The 15,520-nt window shown below is 33.5% G+C and overlaps 1 protein-coding gene across 1 annotated transcript; it reads right to left on the reverse strand.

Moving 5' to 3' along the window:
- Positions 1–9,829: 9,829 nt before the first annotated feature.
- On the reverse strand, positions 9,830–12,049 carry LOC137401521 (uncharacterized). The gene is made up of 2 exons (XM_068087911.1): positions 11,691–12,049; positions 9,830–10,035 (listed from the first exon to the last, which is right to left on the reverse strand). The coding sequence occupies exons 1-2, from the start codon at positions 12,016–12,018 to the stop codon at positions 9,893–9,895; spliced, it is 471 nt and encodes a 156-aa protein (XP_067944012.1). The 5' UTR covers positions 12,019–12,049; the 3' UTR covers positions 9,830–9,892.
- Positions 12,050–15,520: the final 3,471 nt, after the last annotated feature.

The raw sequence follows: 15,520 nt of genomic DNA on the forward strand, positions 1-15,520 counted from the left end.
CATTGTCTATATTAGCATTATGTTATAGTTGCATATGAACCTACAAGATAAATCACACAAACAGTTTATAGTAATACACCTATGCATAACTCAGCAAATGAATAGGTTTTGGTTCATTCAATAAAGTAAATTGATCCCGAGCATCGTTGCTGAACCAATTCGCAGCTACAACAGACAATCATAAAACGTGTACCGCCTATAATGTAAATTCTACATTAAGTAAATAATTTATGTGAAGTTTTTGTTTTGAGCAACGTAAAAAATTTTACATGTTTTAAAACAGCAATCAGTGCACATTCTCAAATCTAGTAGCAATAGTTGCAAGGCTATTGTAATTACAGTCATACTTCAACTTACGTGCTTAATGAGTTCCGAGACTGAGCTCGTATGTTAACTTGCTCGCATGTTGGTGCAATTTATTTATATATAGAATGATTAAATATATATTGATTGGTTTCCATACTCCAATAATGCAAATAAAACACTCAAAACAAGATATTGTAACAGAAAGAACATGTTGGTTATTGTCCTAACTTATCACATCCTTTAGAAAAGCAACAAATAAAAAATAATGCAAGGAAATGTGATTAACTCTTTGGGGACGAATCCCGTGAAAGCCCGTTAGAAATCAGTCTACGATAGACCTTTTTTAAAATATTTTATTTTTTAAGAAAATAGCGTTTAAAAATAAAATTAATTATTTCATCAATTTCAGTAGGTTTTGTAGTAATGTTTTGAGACTGAAAAGTAATCCCTAATACGCATGTGCAAGAAGAACACGTTGCAAAAATTGCTCTTCCTTTTTGAAAAGCTAGTCAACATGGATGGACGTGATTGCTCCAGCTCAGCCAAAAAAGTATGTTTAGATGAAGACATCAACTGGTTCGAAAGTGAGGAAGAGGATATCAGGTCAGAAGAAAGTGGGGAAGACGATGCATGTGAAATAGAAGATCAACAGAGTGAATCTGATAGCGAAAATGAGAGTGAATTGGCCGGCGATGAAACAGGCAGTATTTACAGCTTTCAAAGAGGAGCCGACTTAAAACCCAAAGATTTGCAATTTGATGAAAGCTTGGCAGGAGTAAAAAGTCGAATTCCTGGACAGATAAGTATTCTTGATTATTTAAAACTTTTTATCACATCGGCCATCATGAATGTAATAGTTAACGAAACAAATAGATATGGCCTTCAAAAACATCGCGATGCCTGGGAGCCTGTCGATGACAAAGATATTTGGCGAGTTTTTGGTTTAGTTGTGCTCATGGGTATTGTTAAAAAGCCTACTCTAAAATCTTACTGGTCTACCTGTCCCCATTTATCTACATCAATATTTGGGAAAATAATTTCAAGAGACAGGTTTTTAACGATTTTAAACTGTTTACATTTCACTTACAATTCGGAAAACCCTGCTGGCAATAAATTGTTCAAGCTAGGCAATGTGTTATCCATAATATGTGAGCGGTTATCTTCTGTTTTACTGCCAGGTAAATTTATATCTTTAGATGAAAGCTTGCTGGCTTGGAAAGGACGGCTCAGCTTCAAACAGTATATTCCATCTAAAAGATCCAGATTTGGAATTAAGATATTTGCTCTCTGCGATGCTGTCTCTGGCTACGTGCATAAGATGTCTGTGTACATAGGTGATGAGCGAGAGCAAGCTGAAGGTATCGACAGAGGAGTCACCCACAATATAGTAATGAAATTAATGAATGGTTTGCTGAATACAGGGCGTTGCTTATAAATGAACAATTATTATAATTCGCCAGAGTTAGCTGCTGAACTTATAAAAAATAACACTCATGTTTGCGGAACTCTGCGTCCAAACAGAAAAGGTGTTCCTAAAGATTTAAAATTATGTAATAGAAAAACTATTAAAAAGGGTGAAACAACAAGTTTTGCTAATGGTGATAGTATGGTTGGCTGTTGGAGATATAAAAAATTTATTTGTGTAATTTCAACTATGCATAAAAACTTGGAAGTCGAAGATACAGGCAAAGTAAATTATAAAGGGGGTAAAATTTGCAAACCAGCTGCTATTTTGGATTACAACAAATACATGGGGGAGTTGACAAATCAGATTAAAATTTCCATTATTATAACGCTGCGCGTAAAACCATGAAATGGTACAAAAAACTATTTTTTCACTTATTAGATATTTGTGTGTATAATGCAGTCATAGTTTATAGAGTACATAGCGGCTGTAAAATAACTGACCTAGAGTTTCGAAATAAATTAATTGAACAGATATTTGAATACACCGGATCTTGCCGCAAATACACTAGTTCCTGTGCTTCAACTTCTTCCCCTCATCGACTAGTGCTAAATAGTCCAGGAAAAAATAGAAAACCAAAATATAGAGTTTGTAAGTGCTGCTCAAGGCGAAATGATGACGGCACCCATAATCGAAGCGAAACTAAATTTAGATGCCTAGCATGTGGAGTATATTTGTGCGAGTCATGTTTTATTCCTTACCATGCTAGATAAATTTCTTTACAAATTGTAATTTATTTAGTTTTGGCAACTGTTTCATTGCTTTGTATTTTTAACTTTTGTACATACATTTGCTGAAATGTCATCTAGTCTATTGTATTTGTTCTGCATTGCATTGATATGTTGTATTTGTTCTGCATTGCATTGATATGTTGTATTTTTTGTCCATTGCCTTTTCAGGGCAGCCAACTAATCAAAAGAGTTCAATTCACATTTTCTGCAATGCAGCAGATTGATTTTTCTATGATTTGCTGTGTCTGTTCATAATAAATGTTGCTTCTTGTCTGTTGCTGCTTCACCAAATGTGTGAATACAGGCCCACCACTCCATTCTTCTTGTACACAAACAGTTAATCTTTGCTGCAGCGAATATGAGTCTGTGCAATGAGTTGATATGCAAAATTGATACATATATAGCTTCAAGAAATACATAATAATAATTTGAATGCAAAAAATCATAACTGCAAACATATAGATCTCAAGATGCTAAGTTTTCACAAGCTGTCTGGAGGAAACAATCTCAGTCTGTAGAAAAATATCTCAGCTTTCGGATGCATGTTCATTTGCAGCTTTATGCCAAATTGCACGAGAGTTATAGCAAGGTTTGAGCTGCCTTGTCGGGCGACTGTTGCAGGGTTATCGACATGGCGTCATGAGCCTTTTGAAGGTCTTCACCCGCAATGCACCGAAGCTCCTAATTCTACTTTTAATGCACTTGAACAATTTTTTTTTGCAATTTCTTGCAAACATATGACACTGTGCAGATGCTTATTATAAATCATTTTCACGGAGTTATTGCTTTTAAAAATGTATTTGTAATCGATATATAATGGAAAAAGAAGTAAAAACTTGGACAAATTAATAATTTGTCAAAAATATTCACAGACTATTTCCAGGAAATCATTGGCTGCCTGTTGAGCAATTTCTAAGCTGTCCAATGCATATTAATTTATAGCTCCATGTCAATTTGCATGCAAGTTATTGCGATTTTTAGGCGGCCATGTCAGGCCTTCAATTTTTGCTTGTCTTATATGTCGCGCACTGAGAATTTCGAGGGGCGCACCCGTAATGTATCGGAGCTCATAACTTTACTTTCAAAGCCCTTAGACGACCAATTTTTTTTGCAAACTGTTGTGAACCTATGAATCCTTGCAAGTAGTATTTGTACAACATTGTCGATTATTCGTATCAATTTGGAAAATGCAATGGAAGTTGGCACATGAAAATAAAAAAATCATCTCTTCAACAAATTGACACGTTTGCTGGAAAGCATTTGCAAGCTAATTGCATGCAAAAACAATGAGCTTGTAGAATAATTTTTTCGCTTTCCCATGCACGTTTATTTATGCCACTATCGCAGTTGTGTTGTAAGTTACAGCAATTTTTATGCAGTCATGTCGAAGGGTCAAATCGCCCTAGTAATTGCCCTGTCCGCTGGTACTTTCCAAGCCGTAAGCCGACCGTCGCTAAAGGGTTAAATAGGTTTTGGAACTCAACTACGTTTAGTATTTAAGCCTACCGGCGGGTTTTTAATTTTGAGGCAGTAGTTATTCTCCCTTGTGATTAAAAATAGAACTAATTATTTATGGAGTTTTATAATTTGCAGAGTTGCCTATTCGCGAAATCGCAAATTTTTATAACCCAATAATATTTTCATCCTGTAGGGTACATCTGCACCACCTGTTCTAAAATTTGCCTGATAGATGAGTTAATAATGTGTAACCAGAGCTGTATTGGCAGGTAGATTTCTCATATCTCGACTCAATTCCATTGAACTCAATATTAAGAGCTACACCAAAAACTCTATTTGCCACACTGATAAATTAACCACATTACCACATTAACCCTTTGTCAGACAAAGGTGTAATGTTATTTAACCCTTTATTTTCAGAGTGGATCCGGTGGGTAAATTGATATTAAAAAGTTGACAGCAATAGCCAATGTGAATCTGAGCAAAATAGAAAACAGTCTCGTAGCTATGTATATTAATTCAGGCAAGTTTTGGCATATTTATTTCTTTGAATCGTTTCAACCGAAATAAAGTTTTGTTGTTTTTAATTGTGAAACATTTTAGCAGTCAGATTACCTCAAACACTCAAAACTATTAAATATGCTAGAAAAATACCTTCTAAAAAATAATTTCTGATGGAATCAAAAATAGTTTGATTGCAAGTACATCTTTAAAACTTTTGTAAAATCACCTGGAAGTTTTCTTACCACTACGAAGTGAGTAACAGATTGATTATTTGAAAGTAATATACAAACGAGGTTTCTACATTCATTCGATTTATATTTTAAAATAAAATTATTTGGAAGGTATATAAACAATCAATCCTGTGGTTAAATTAAGGATGTTACAATACTGGTACGCAAGATAATAATCTACCATGAAATTAATAAAAACTAGCAATGAGGCAAGTTTGAGACTAACTAATATGTTGTTTGGAGCAAATTAGTTGAACTAGTTAGTTGAACCTTAGCTAATGTTCTTTGACATGCGTAACAATTTTAAGGGTTATGCATGTGGCACTCCCTCTTTTAAAGGATAGTACGAATATAATTTAATTGACACCATCTACTATTTACTGCATTGTTGAATTTAGTAAATTCCTCTGAACCAAGTGGTTTTATATAGATAGAAAACATAGAAAAATAGCGAGAAAAAAAGCGCTAAATTTTCTTAATTATCCGCCTCATCTGCTTTAACTTTAGCTTTTTGCTTTATCAAGCAAAACCAAGGAGATGATGAAGTCATTTCTTTAATAAGCCAATGATGAAATGAATAAGCTGGTTGATTGACATGTCAGGCAGGTGCTTTAGACTGCTAGAAATATCAGGTAATACACTGACACCCTTTAGAAAATTTTAAGAATGAGCGGAACCTTCTATGCTGGTCACATACTAAATCTATTAAAATTGTGTGAGGTCTTAGGGACAGTTGATCACACTGAGCAAACTTGCAGGATAAGATAATTTCTGTCTATCTCAATTGTTCTTTTCCATTTACAATTTTATTTTTATGATTTTACAACAAAAAAAACTTCTGTATAATTTATATTTTATTTCTATTTTCCGTTCTATTCATATGTCTTTAAATTCTTTTAAATTAAGGTGTCTTAAAGCTGACCATGCTTTCAGCGGGCCATTTCGAAGGTCATTAATATTCATTTTATCATAATGCTGTTTATACTTTTAATAGACAGACAGCCTTATCATTCTTTGAAAAACCACTTTAAGTACTTTGTTGAGTTTTAAAAGATGAAAAAACAGCACTTTTGTAAGCTACTCTTATATTAAGTTTTACCTATTTGTTATTTTAAACAATTATTCACATTCATTTCGTGAATAAAAATGTAGAATTAGCAAAACACTAATTATTATATTTATTTAAATGTAAGTCTATAATGAACATAACAATACTGCTGACCTAATAAATTATACCTAACATTAAACAAGTTACAAAAATTACTTCTAGAACAGTTATATGTACGTAAAAGCCGTAGAATCCCAGGCTATTGTAACAGTTAGGAAATGAATTACCTTGTAAAATAAAGAAGGCATAATGGCAAAGCTGGTTCTATTTTTTCTCTGTGACCTAGTTTTAGATTTAAAGCAAGTTTATTAGCATAAGAAATAGCAATAGTAATATATTTTGTGTTGCTAACGATCAGATGCTTGTTTTAAGGTAGATCAGTCTGATTAACAAATAATGTCGCATCTGGGTCAGATTACGACTAGTTTGTCAGTGATAACATTTATTACGACTGAAATAAAAACTATTGCTGATGATTGACTAAAGAATAGACTACGTATTTATAATCCCCTGGCTCTTCCACATACACCACTTTATACCTTCAAAATTTGCTACTCGCTAATTACGGAGCATTTTAGCCGCAAGCAGGTTTGGTCGATTTTAATTTTTAAACATACTTGCAGTCAGATCAGTTAAACTATCAAAAACTATTGCAAATGATAAAACAATACCTGTACCTTCTGATAGAACAAGTAAGTATTTATGCCGGCATATATCTTTCTTGTTTTAAATAGCTAGCTTTATTAGCTAAATGAAAGGGGTTTTGGCAAAGGTTGTCATTTTATGGGTTCAATAGGAGGCAACTTCCATTAGGTACCACTTTACAATGTGTGAATATAAAGAGTTATTCTATTTTTTTGCAAAACATATTATTCTAGAATTGTTAATAAAATTGTATATATTTTGTTCATGATTGTAGCAAAGGGTAAATATAATGTTAGTTAAATAATTTCTGTCTTCAAGTCCTGTGAATATAAATATGAGAGATGTACATGTAAACTTGGAGCAGTGAATATATGGAGTTGTGTTCTTTATAGAAAGGCTACTTCCAAGTTCTTCCGTCAGTTCTTTGAATCAGATTATATTGAAAGTTTATGTAAGTAGGTCAAGTTTCAAACAGTTTATGAGCTAACAAAATAAGTTTCCTGTTGACTCTGCTGTTGCTGAGCTTCCAGTTACAAATAAATGTTTGCATACAGTAAGAAAAACATAAGGGCGAACACCCTGTCAATTTATTTTACTTTAAAAAAATAAAAGTCGCCTCTTCTTGTTTTTATAAGAGAGAAAGTAAGTAGATAGCCATAGTCTTGTTGCCAGGTACTCGGTATTTTAGGCACTACAAAAATATTGAGCTCAGTGCAAGGCGTCAGTGCTATAAGTTTTGTTATGTTACAAGTCAACAGTCAAGTCAATATTTGAAATACAATTAAACCTTCTAATGTTAAAGTATGTCAGTTATTCAATGTAATGCAATTTATCCCGGTTGCAGAATTGTACCAGAGTTGTCACCAAAACCAATCCACCAGGAGGATTTGCACATTGTTGTTTATTTGGCTGGAGAAGCTGCTACTCTTGCTTTATTACTAGAGTAGTGGAGTAGGAAAGTGCTTCTCTATTATGTCTAAAGTATGATAAGTGATAAACATCATCTGTATATATAAGTAAACATATCTAGTGTGAGTGTATGAACACAGACTGTAAGCAGTTAATCTTTAGTTAGTTAGCTCTTTTTCACCTTTTCCTATTAGGGACCACCACTGCAAATGGTATCCTTCTTAGTATAGAATATATTATCATGATATATGGTACAAAAACTTGTGGTTGGATACCCTTCCTAACACCACCAATCGTTATTGTATGACTCAAAACACTGACCTACTTATCGTATGTCAGCGTTCACTTTGTTAGTCCACTCTATTATCCATGTTTATAGTACCTAATCTAATGATACGATGATGAATATGTGTTACAGTTTAACTTACTATCTAATTGATATTATATTATTATCCTGGTGTGAGAGATCATGAGGTATAATGAAATCATGTATATACACAACCAGTTGTTAATGCCAGAACTTTACTTGGATTTTTAAAAAAGCAGTTAATGAGTTATTTATGCAAACGTTTTACAAATCTAAGTAGGAAATTTTATTCCATAACAAGAGTTGAAGATAACATATTTATTTTAAAGCTGCAACAGCTTCTAACTGCACCAGTGAATAGCTATAATTGTTGCTGCAGCTTTCCAACAGTTGCAACAACAAGATATTCATTAAGTTTCCTCACTTCGAATAGGCTTGAGGTTGACCTCTACTGACAAATTCGCACCCTACCGTTTTGATAACCCGTATATGCACTTTGTTGTTTTTAAAAAAACTAATGATTTACTTCTCTACACAAAACTTGTTGAAGTGGAATTGTTCTCAGGCTGCAATTAATTTTCAGCTCCTACTTTGTAGTAGTAACTCAGCTATGATACTCGATCAGAACTCTTATCCTTATTAATCGTATGAATATACCACATTATTAGCTGCTTTTAACAGCTCGATGATTTATTCAGGTGATCAGAGAGAAACAAAAGTTTTGACTCCCCAAATGTGTTCATGTTAGGATAACTCTACATTTCTGTTATATTAAATTTGTACTGCAGGTTGTGTTACTGGGCGTGCGTATTGGTGTGTGTGTGTGAGGTGATTCGCGTGGGTATGTGTATGCATGTGCATGCAGGCATGGGCATGCACTTGTGAGTGCACCTTTGAGTGCACAGTTCCCAAATACAGGGGTGCGTTGAAGACACGTGCATGCATTTGTTTGACTGTTCACACGCTCGTCCAATTAAGCGCTTGAATGTGTGTATTTGTGTCTGTCTGTGTGTGCGTGTGTGATGAGTGTGTGTGTGCGCGTGCAAGTGTGTGTGCAAGTGTGTGTGCAAGTGTGTGTGTGTCTGAGCGGGTGTTATGAGTGTGTGGGTACGCACACACATTTAATGGTAGGTATGCACTATAGTATGCACCTTGTAGTATGCACCCTATAGTATGCGCTTTGTGCTTGTATGCGTACACACACAAAGTGGGTTTTACCAAAATATAGTTTCAAATTGAAGATTATTTAGTTAGTTCATTTTTTCAACAAAAGTAACTTTACAATATTAACATGATTTTAAAATTAATTGAGGAATGAATAGAATGCATAAATGCTATATTCTAGTAATTTATATGATAAGTTAGACTGAGTGATTGTTAGCAGGTCTGAATATCTTGTCGTAGTACTAACAATTATTGCATAGATTATCTAGCTCTTTTTGGGTTTGTGCTGACATTAACTACCATGGCTTTGGCTAGGTCTATTCATGTCTATGAAAGTGGACAGTTTTTTCCTGCAACCAAGGTTATGGCCACACCTATGGCTTTATCGAGTTTTAAGCCCAAGCTATCGTTGATATTCAGTTCCATGTTCCAGCTCATGCCTAAGATCAATGACCATTCCCATATCAGTATCCATACTCATGTCCTTGTCGACTTTCATATCCCTACCTATATGCCCATGTAGATTTCTATGCCCATAATAGTTTCCATGCATTCAAATTATACATGAAAATAAACTCTACAACATCTGTTAGTATGCAACAAAACAACGTAGAAATAAAAAGGGAGGTAATCAACATACAGGAATCTTATTCAAAATCATCCTTATAATAGAGTATGTTTATCAGCCTCATTGTTAATGTATGATATGATGATCACAAAAGTATATAAAATTCATGTATAAATGTGCATTTAAGGTTGGAACACAAATCTCATGCTTTTAAAAAATGCCATGATGTGAAACCAAACAATCAGCATGTTCTGCCCCTTTAACAAAAAAAGGCTGTGGCAGCAGAGCAAAAGGTAAAGTTAAACTTCTGACAGCACTACATCTAAATAAGCAGTTTAAGATCATACAGTCAGCCATTTAGCTAAGAAAGTTGATAGAAGATAAAATATAATGATAATAATAATGATACTGTTAGTATAACTTCACTGTAGAGTAGTCAGTATTGATGAAAACTGATCATGAATATTGTTATATGATGATTAATAAGAATGTGGTCCTTATTTCTCACTCAGTTTATAGAAGAGCATCGTTTTGGGCCGCCACAGAGGTACCACCAAGGTGTTAGCACTAACACTCAGGCTATAGATAGGGTTGTAGAAAACACTAATACTATCATCTCTCATCTCTGATACTTTCTCACCTGTAATAAAAGTATATGAATATCTTGATTATTATTACTGTACAATCATCACACCCATACTTATTATATACTTGTATGGATAATTACTAAACAGAGAGTATATGACAACATTTTCAATAAAAAGCTAATAAAAATCTAATTAAACATAACATTGTAAGTGATAACAAACCATATTGCCCATATTTTGCTATAATAAGATACAATAAGTTGCAGGTTCTACTTGCGAGAAGATCAAAAAATGTTTAGCCATGTAACCACTTAGTCAGCAAAGATAAACAATGATGATACAATTTAATAAATCGTTCAATTAAAGAAAATAGTACTTATGGAAGAAAATTGTCTTGAGAAAGCAACCTAATCTTGCTAGAAAGTAGTAACGTCAGAAAGCAACATACATAGCTGACAATTATTGTAAGTAGTAACGTCAGAAAGCAACAAACAGCTGCCAAATACTGGACTTGGCTGAGTCATTTATTGTAGCTATCATCCTGCCACACATTTTATATAACCGCTATAGATGTTACTGTAACATTCATTTGTATAATTGTTCTACTGCTTTACAAGACTCTTTTGCATGCCAAAAATGCCATAAGATGATGTGCATACTCTCATTAGAATTTTCATTAGAATTTACTGTAACTTCATTAATTTAATACACAATCAAAATTTTATTGATGAATACATCTGGTAATTATATATAAAAATAAAAGGAACAAACATCTGGTAATTATATATAAAAATAAAAGAAATCAAACATCTGGTAATTATATATAAAAAATAAACGGAAATGCTTCAAATGAAACTTTAGCCAAGAGCATCTATAAAAATAAATGAAAAATAAGGATAAAACCAATGAAATGCTGATAAATAGAATGAGTTTTTATTGTCAGTTGTCAATGTTCATCACTATAGATATTTTAAAATTTATATTTAGGTGTAAGTCAAGGATTGACCGTGACCTTTAGGCAAAAACCTAAAGCTGGTACCTGAGCCATAGCGGCTCTGCTCCATAAAGAATTTGATAGGTCTTTCATTTGGACAGTTGCCAAGTTTACTAGAAAAAAGTTGTCACAGTTTTGTGTTTGCTTGTTCAAACCTATAAGTAACATAACCTACCATTACAAGGAACAGGATGATGTATCAGTCAATACTAGACTCTGTCTGTTAATATGTTAATATAAAAATTAAATACAATAATCATGACTTCAGTGTTGTATACTCATCAATCCAAGGAGAACTGATCCTGACAGAACAACTTAATAACCACTTTGTATTGTCTTACTAGGTTAGTGATCTTTTTAATCATATTAAATTATATATAGAAAATTATATGTCAAATATCTAATATATTGTATTGCTTTTAAACTAGTTATAAACAGTAAATTACATTTCACCTATTCAATATTGAAAAACAACGAAAGGAAAGTTCAATGATCTTTTACTCAATTTGAATATGATAACATATTGTAATTTAATTTTAAAAATCATACATAAAGTTATGAGGGGTTTAAAGGTACTTACACCAGGATTTGAAAACATTTTTTACAATAGAACAATTTCAAGCAGAAACTTTTACTAAATTATGAAATGCTTCATAAGCTTACATGACACTCTCAATAAATGTTACTAACCAGCACCTCATACATACAACTTACCTGTAGTATAGCTGAGTGTGTGGATGATTTTGCTGCGGTATGCAGCTGCCAGTATGTAGTCTCCATAGCACACCAGACCTTGTGGATGATCAGGATGGGTGAAAGTCCACATGACATTCCCAGTGGCGATGTTAAATCTGAAGACTTTCCTTGTCTTATAGTCAGCAATGATGACATCATCACCATGTCCAGCGCATATCGAGACCTCATTATTACTCAGAAGGGGGCAGCTGACGTTACGCAGAGTCTTACCAGTGAGAGAATAAATAGTTAGTCTCTTGTTAGGAGGATCAGCAACCACTACATTACCTGCTGCTACAGTCAGCATGCTACAGAAATTGCCATGATAAGAGTGCTGCCAAGTTGTGATCCCTCGCCCTGACAGATCATAGACACTTACTGTGTGAAGCTTACTATAAGACAATGTGTATAGTCTGTTCTCATGGAAGCTGATGGACTCAACATGAATAGAAGTAGATATGAATGAGTCATGCAGCTTGTAGTTGCTATCAATTCTACTGACTGTACCATTATACAATCCTACATATTTAACTCCATCATGCTGACATACTGATACAGCGGATGATGGCAGTTTTATGGATTTGAGTAGAGTTATAGACTTGGGAGGCTGGGATAAGGGAAGTTGTGGTGGTTGATGAACTTCAGGGTGCTGGTTACTGTTAACTACTATGTCATCAGCTGAAACAATCTTCAACTCAATCTCACGCTTTTTACCTGAAACATTGACAATATAATAACATAATTACATGCCTATTAGGTGTAAACAAATATTTAATTGCAAGCAGCGCAGAAAAAGTCTTAGCATTCGCATACATATTTGTATGTAGGCAGGCAGCACAACATCCTAGAGAAGAGTTAAGAATGACTCAATTACTCATTGGCTCAAATCATCCACGAGAGACATCAGAATGTTTAACATATTAAACTGTGTAATATGAAAATAATAGGAATAATAAAAATACAGTCTTTTATCAACTGACTAAAGTTTAGAGGTACTAAAAGTCTTGGAGTAACAAAAATGCAAGTTATAAACAAAGATATTGTAAGAGTGTTTCTATGATATTTTAGCCTGAGAGAGGATCATTCATGCAGACACCGGCTAACATTTAGTAACTCAGCGAACAAATATTTTAACAGTGTCTTTATTATACATGTAGTTTAGCCTGAGAGTATAGCTTGGATGTAAATTATATTTTAGCCTGAGAGTACACCTTGCATGTAAATGAGACTACAATTTTAACTAGCTATGCCCGCAAAGGTACTGTAACAATATATCTTCATGTAATAGCCTAGCCTGAGTGTAGATTGCAAATATCTGTGCATTTTCATAGTGTATATAATTTCTGTTAATTTACAGGTAAATATGGAATAAAGGCCAATAAATTGTAAAGAATTGTTAATCATTGAAAGATGAAAAAGAAACCTATAGTAAACTCTTTCTATCATTCATTCCTATTTAATTAATTAGTATGCAAACATGTGATTTGCTGTTTCTCTTCTAGTAGTCATTGTTGACTAATCCCTTGTCCTATTTTAGCATCTGCACGATTTGCTGCATTATTCGACTTGTCATGTTGAGCTTGTGTAGCTAACATGTCTTTCAACACAGGGCACCTTCAAAGCAATCACTAAAGATTGCTTCTTTACTTGTAAACATAATAATTTAAAACTAGACTCATCTTTAAGATGAAAATTATGGTGGAAGTTTTAGTATAGACGTAAACCTTTATAATTTATTTTTATTGTTTTAACATACCCGTTTGCCTTATTTCTTCGAAGCATTTCTATCGACATAAAGTTTTGTTGATTTTGATCTTGAAACATCTTAGCAGTCAGATCACCTTAAGCATCAAAAAACATTGTAAATGCTAGATCAATACCTTTACTTTCTGATAGAATCAACAAAAATTTGGTGCAAGTACATCTTTAGAACTTTTGTAAATTTACCTACAAGTTGTCTTCCCACTATGAAGTGATTACCTTATTGATTATTTAAAAGTAATTTACAAACAAGGTTTCTACGTTCATTTGATCTATATTTCGAAACAAAATTATTCTTAAGTATTATAAACAGTCACTCCTGTTACTAAATTAGGGATGTTATAATACTGGTACACAAGATAATAATCTACTTTGGAACTAATAAAAACTTGCAATGAGGCAAGCTTGAGACTAACTGACGTGCTGTTCGGAGCAAATTAGTTTAACTATAGTTAAGTTAATTAGTTGAACCTTAGCCAGTGTTCTTTGACATTTGTAACGATTCTAAGGGTTACGCATGTGGCACTCCTCCTAATTTGAAGGTACAGTGCACCCTTGAGATACGATGTTAATTCGTTCCAGGGTTTGCATCGTAAAGTGAAAAATTCATATTTCGGGGTATAGAGACCATTGTAATTAAACAATGAAAACACTTCCTGGTAAAAATCATCAATTTTTTATATAAAAATGTGTACATATAGACAATTAGCTACAAAATAGTATGTTAACTTTAGTAATTATAGTTACCTACAGTAACTGTATTGTATTTAGTGTATTTTAATGGTTATGATCTGCAATAAAACGCAAAATTATAATGTGTGTACCAAATGCAGTACGTATGGTAAGGAGTTCTTGCCTTCAAAAGGCACGCATAACATAAACTTTGAATTCACTTCAAGTAAGTTTAGCTTGCTAAACCTACACTTCAAACTAAGTTTTAGTATGTATCAACTTTTAATCACGGAATTTTATCCTTCAGCAGTTCCTATCTTCACTTTCACTATAAACTTTAGCCTATCTGTTTGAAACCTTTTTCAACCTAAATCAATAAGGTCGAGCGGTGCAATTACAGAAAGCGGCCCCTCGCACACTTGACCATTTAATGGCTACCGAAATGAAAAATAAAATTTTGTTTTCTATACAGGACGTACATACCTTTGGAGTAACGTGGCTTTAGCTGGTACATGTAGTGAGTAAAGCAGAGATGAGGCAAAAGCGTATCAATGCTAATTATGGTGCTGTACACTTGAAAATAAATTTAAAACGTAATGAATTGAAATTTTTTAGCAGGCTAAAAGAAGTTGTCCATTCCTGTCCAATTCTTCTACCTTTTCTACAAAAAAATTGATGGTGCAATGAAGAAAATTGTTAGCTAGCGCTTGTAAAAAGATCCAGAGGATGTGGTACAGTTGTTTATCTTGTATGAGATGTGCACAATAATCAATGTAACCATACATACAATGTTTGTACGTATTTATACCCTAGGGGGGACAGGGCTTTATCAAGTTTCAGAAAGCAATGTGGATGCGTCAACTATCCTGAGTAGCTAGTTATATGAGTTACATACATACATACAATGAATTGTATTCACGTAGAAGATAACAAGCCCATATGCAAAGACATGGTTAAACAAGAGAATAAAACATAAAATCAAAAGGAAACAAATAAAATGAATAAAATATGAAAAACATGCCACACAAGAGATAAATAATATATATTATACATGCATTGTTTTAATGTACCAGTCCACATTAGTAAATTAAACAGTTAAAGTATTTCTGCGAATGTGGGGTTCTCTGTATCTTCTACATCCTCGCCTTTACTAAATGGTTGCTCCTTTTGAATGTTGATCGCGTGCATGACCTAGCGCATTCAAATCTTCAGTCGGAAGCTCATTCTTGTGCTTGCTTTAATGGAGTTCTTGTTTTAATAATAATTGCAAATGCTGATTGGTTGCGATCACATTGCTTAACAATGTTGATAATACGGGTCCCTTTTTCTTATTTACGACATCCAACTTTGTTGACATAGAAATCAATTCTCCTTCG

The sequence above is a fragment of the Watersipora subatra genome, chromosome 8 (assembly GCF_963576615.1).
Source record: "Watersipora subatra chromosome 8, tzWatSuba1.1, whole genome shotgun sequence".
Lineage (NCBI taxonomy): Eukaryota > Metazoa > Bryozoa > Gymnolaemata > Cheilostomatida > Watersiporidae > Watersipora > Watersipora subatra.

Coding starts and splice junctions, on each gene's coding strand:
- LOC137401521 (XM_068087911.1), bottom strand. CDS start 12,018: ATGCTGACTGTAGCAGCAGGTAATGTAGTGGTTGCTGATCCTCCTAAC. Junction 10,036..11,690: donor CACACTCAGCTATACTACAG/GTAAGTTGTATG, acceptor CTTTTATTACAG/GTGAGAAAGTATCAGAGATG.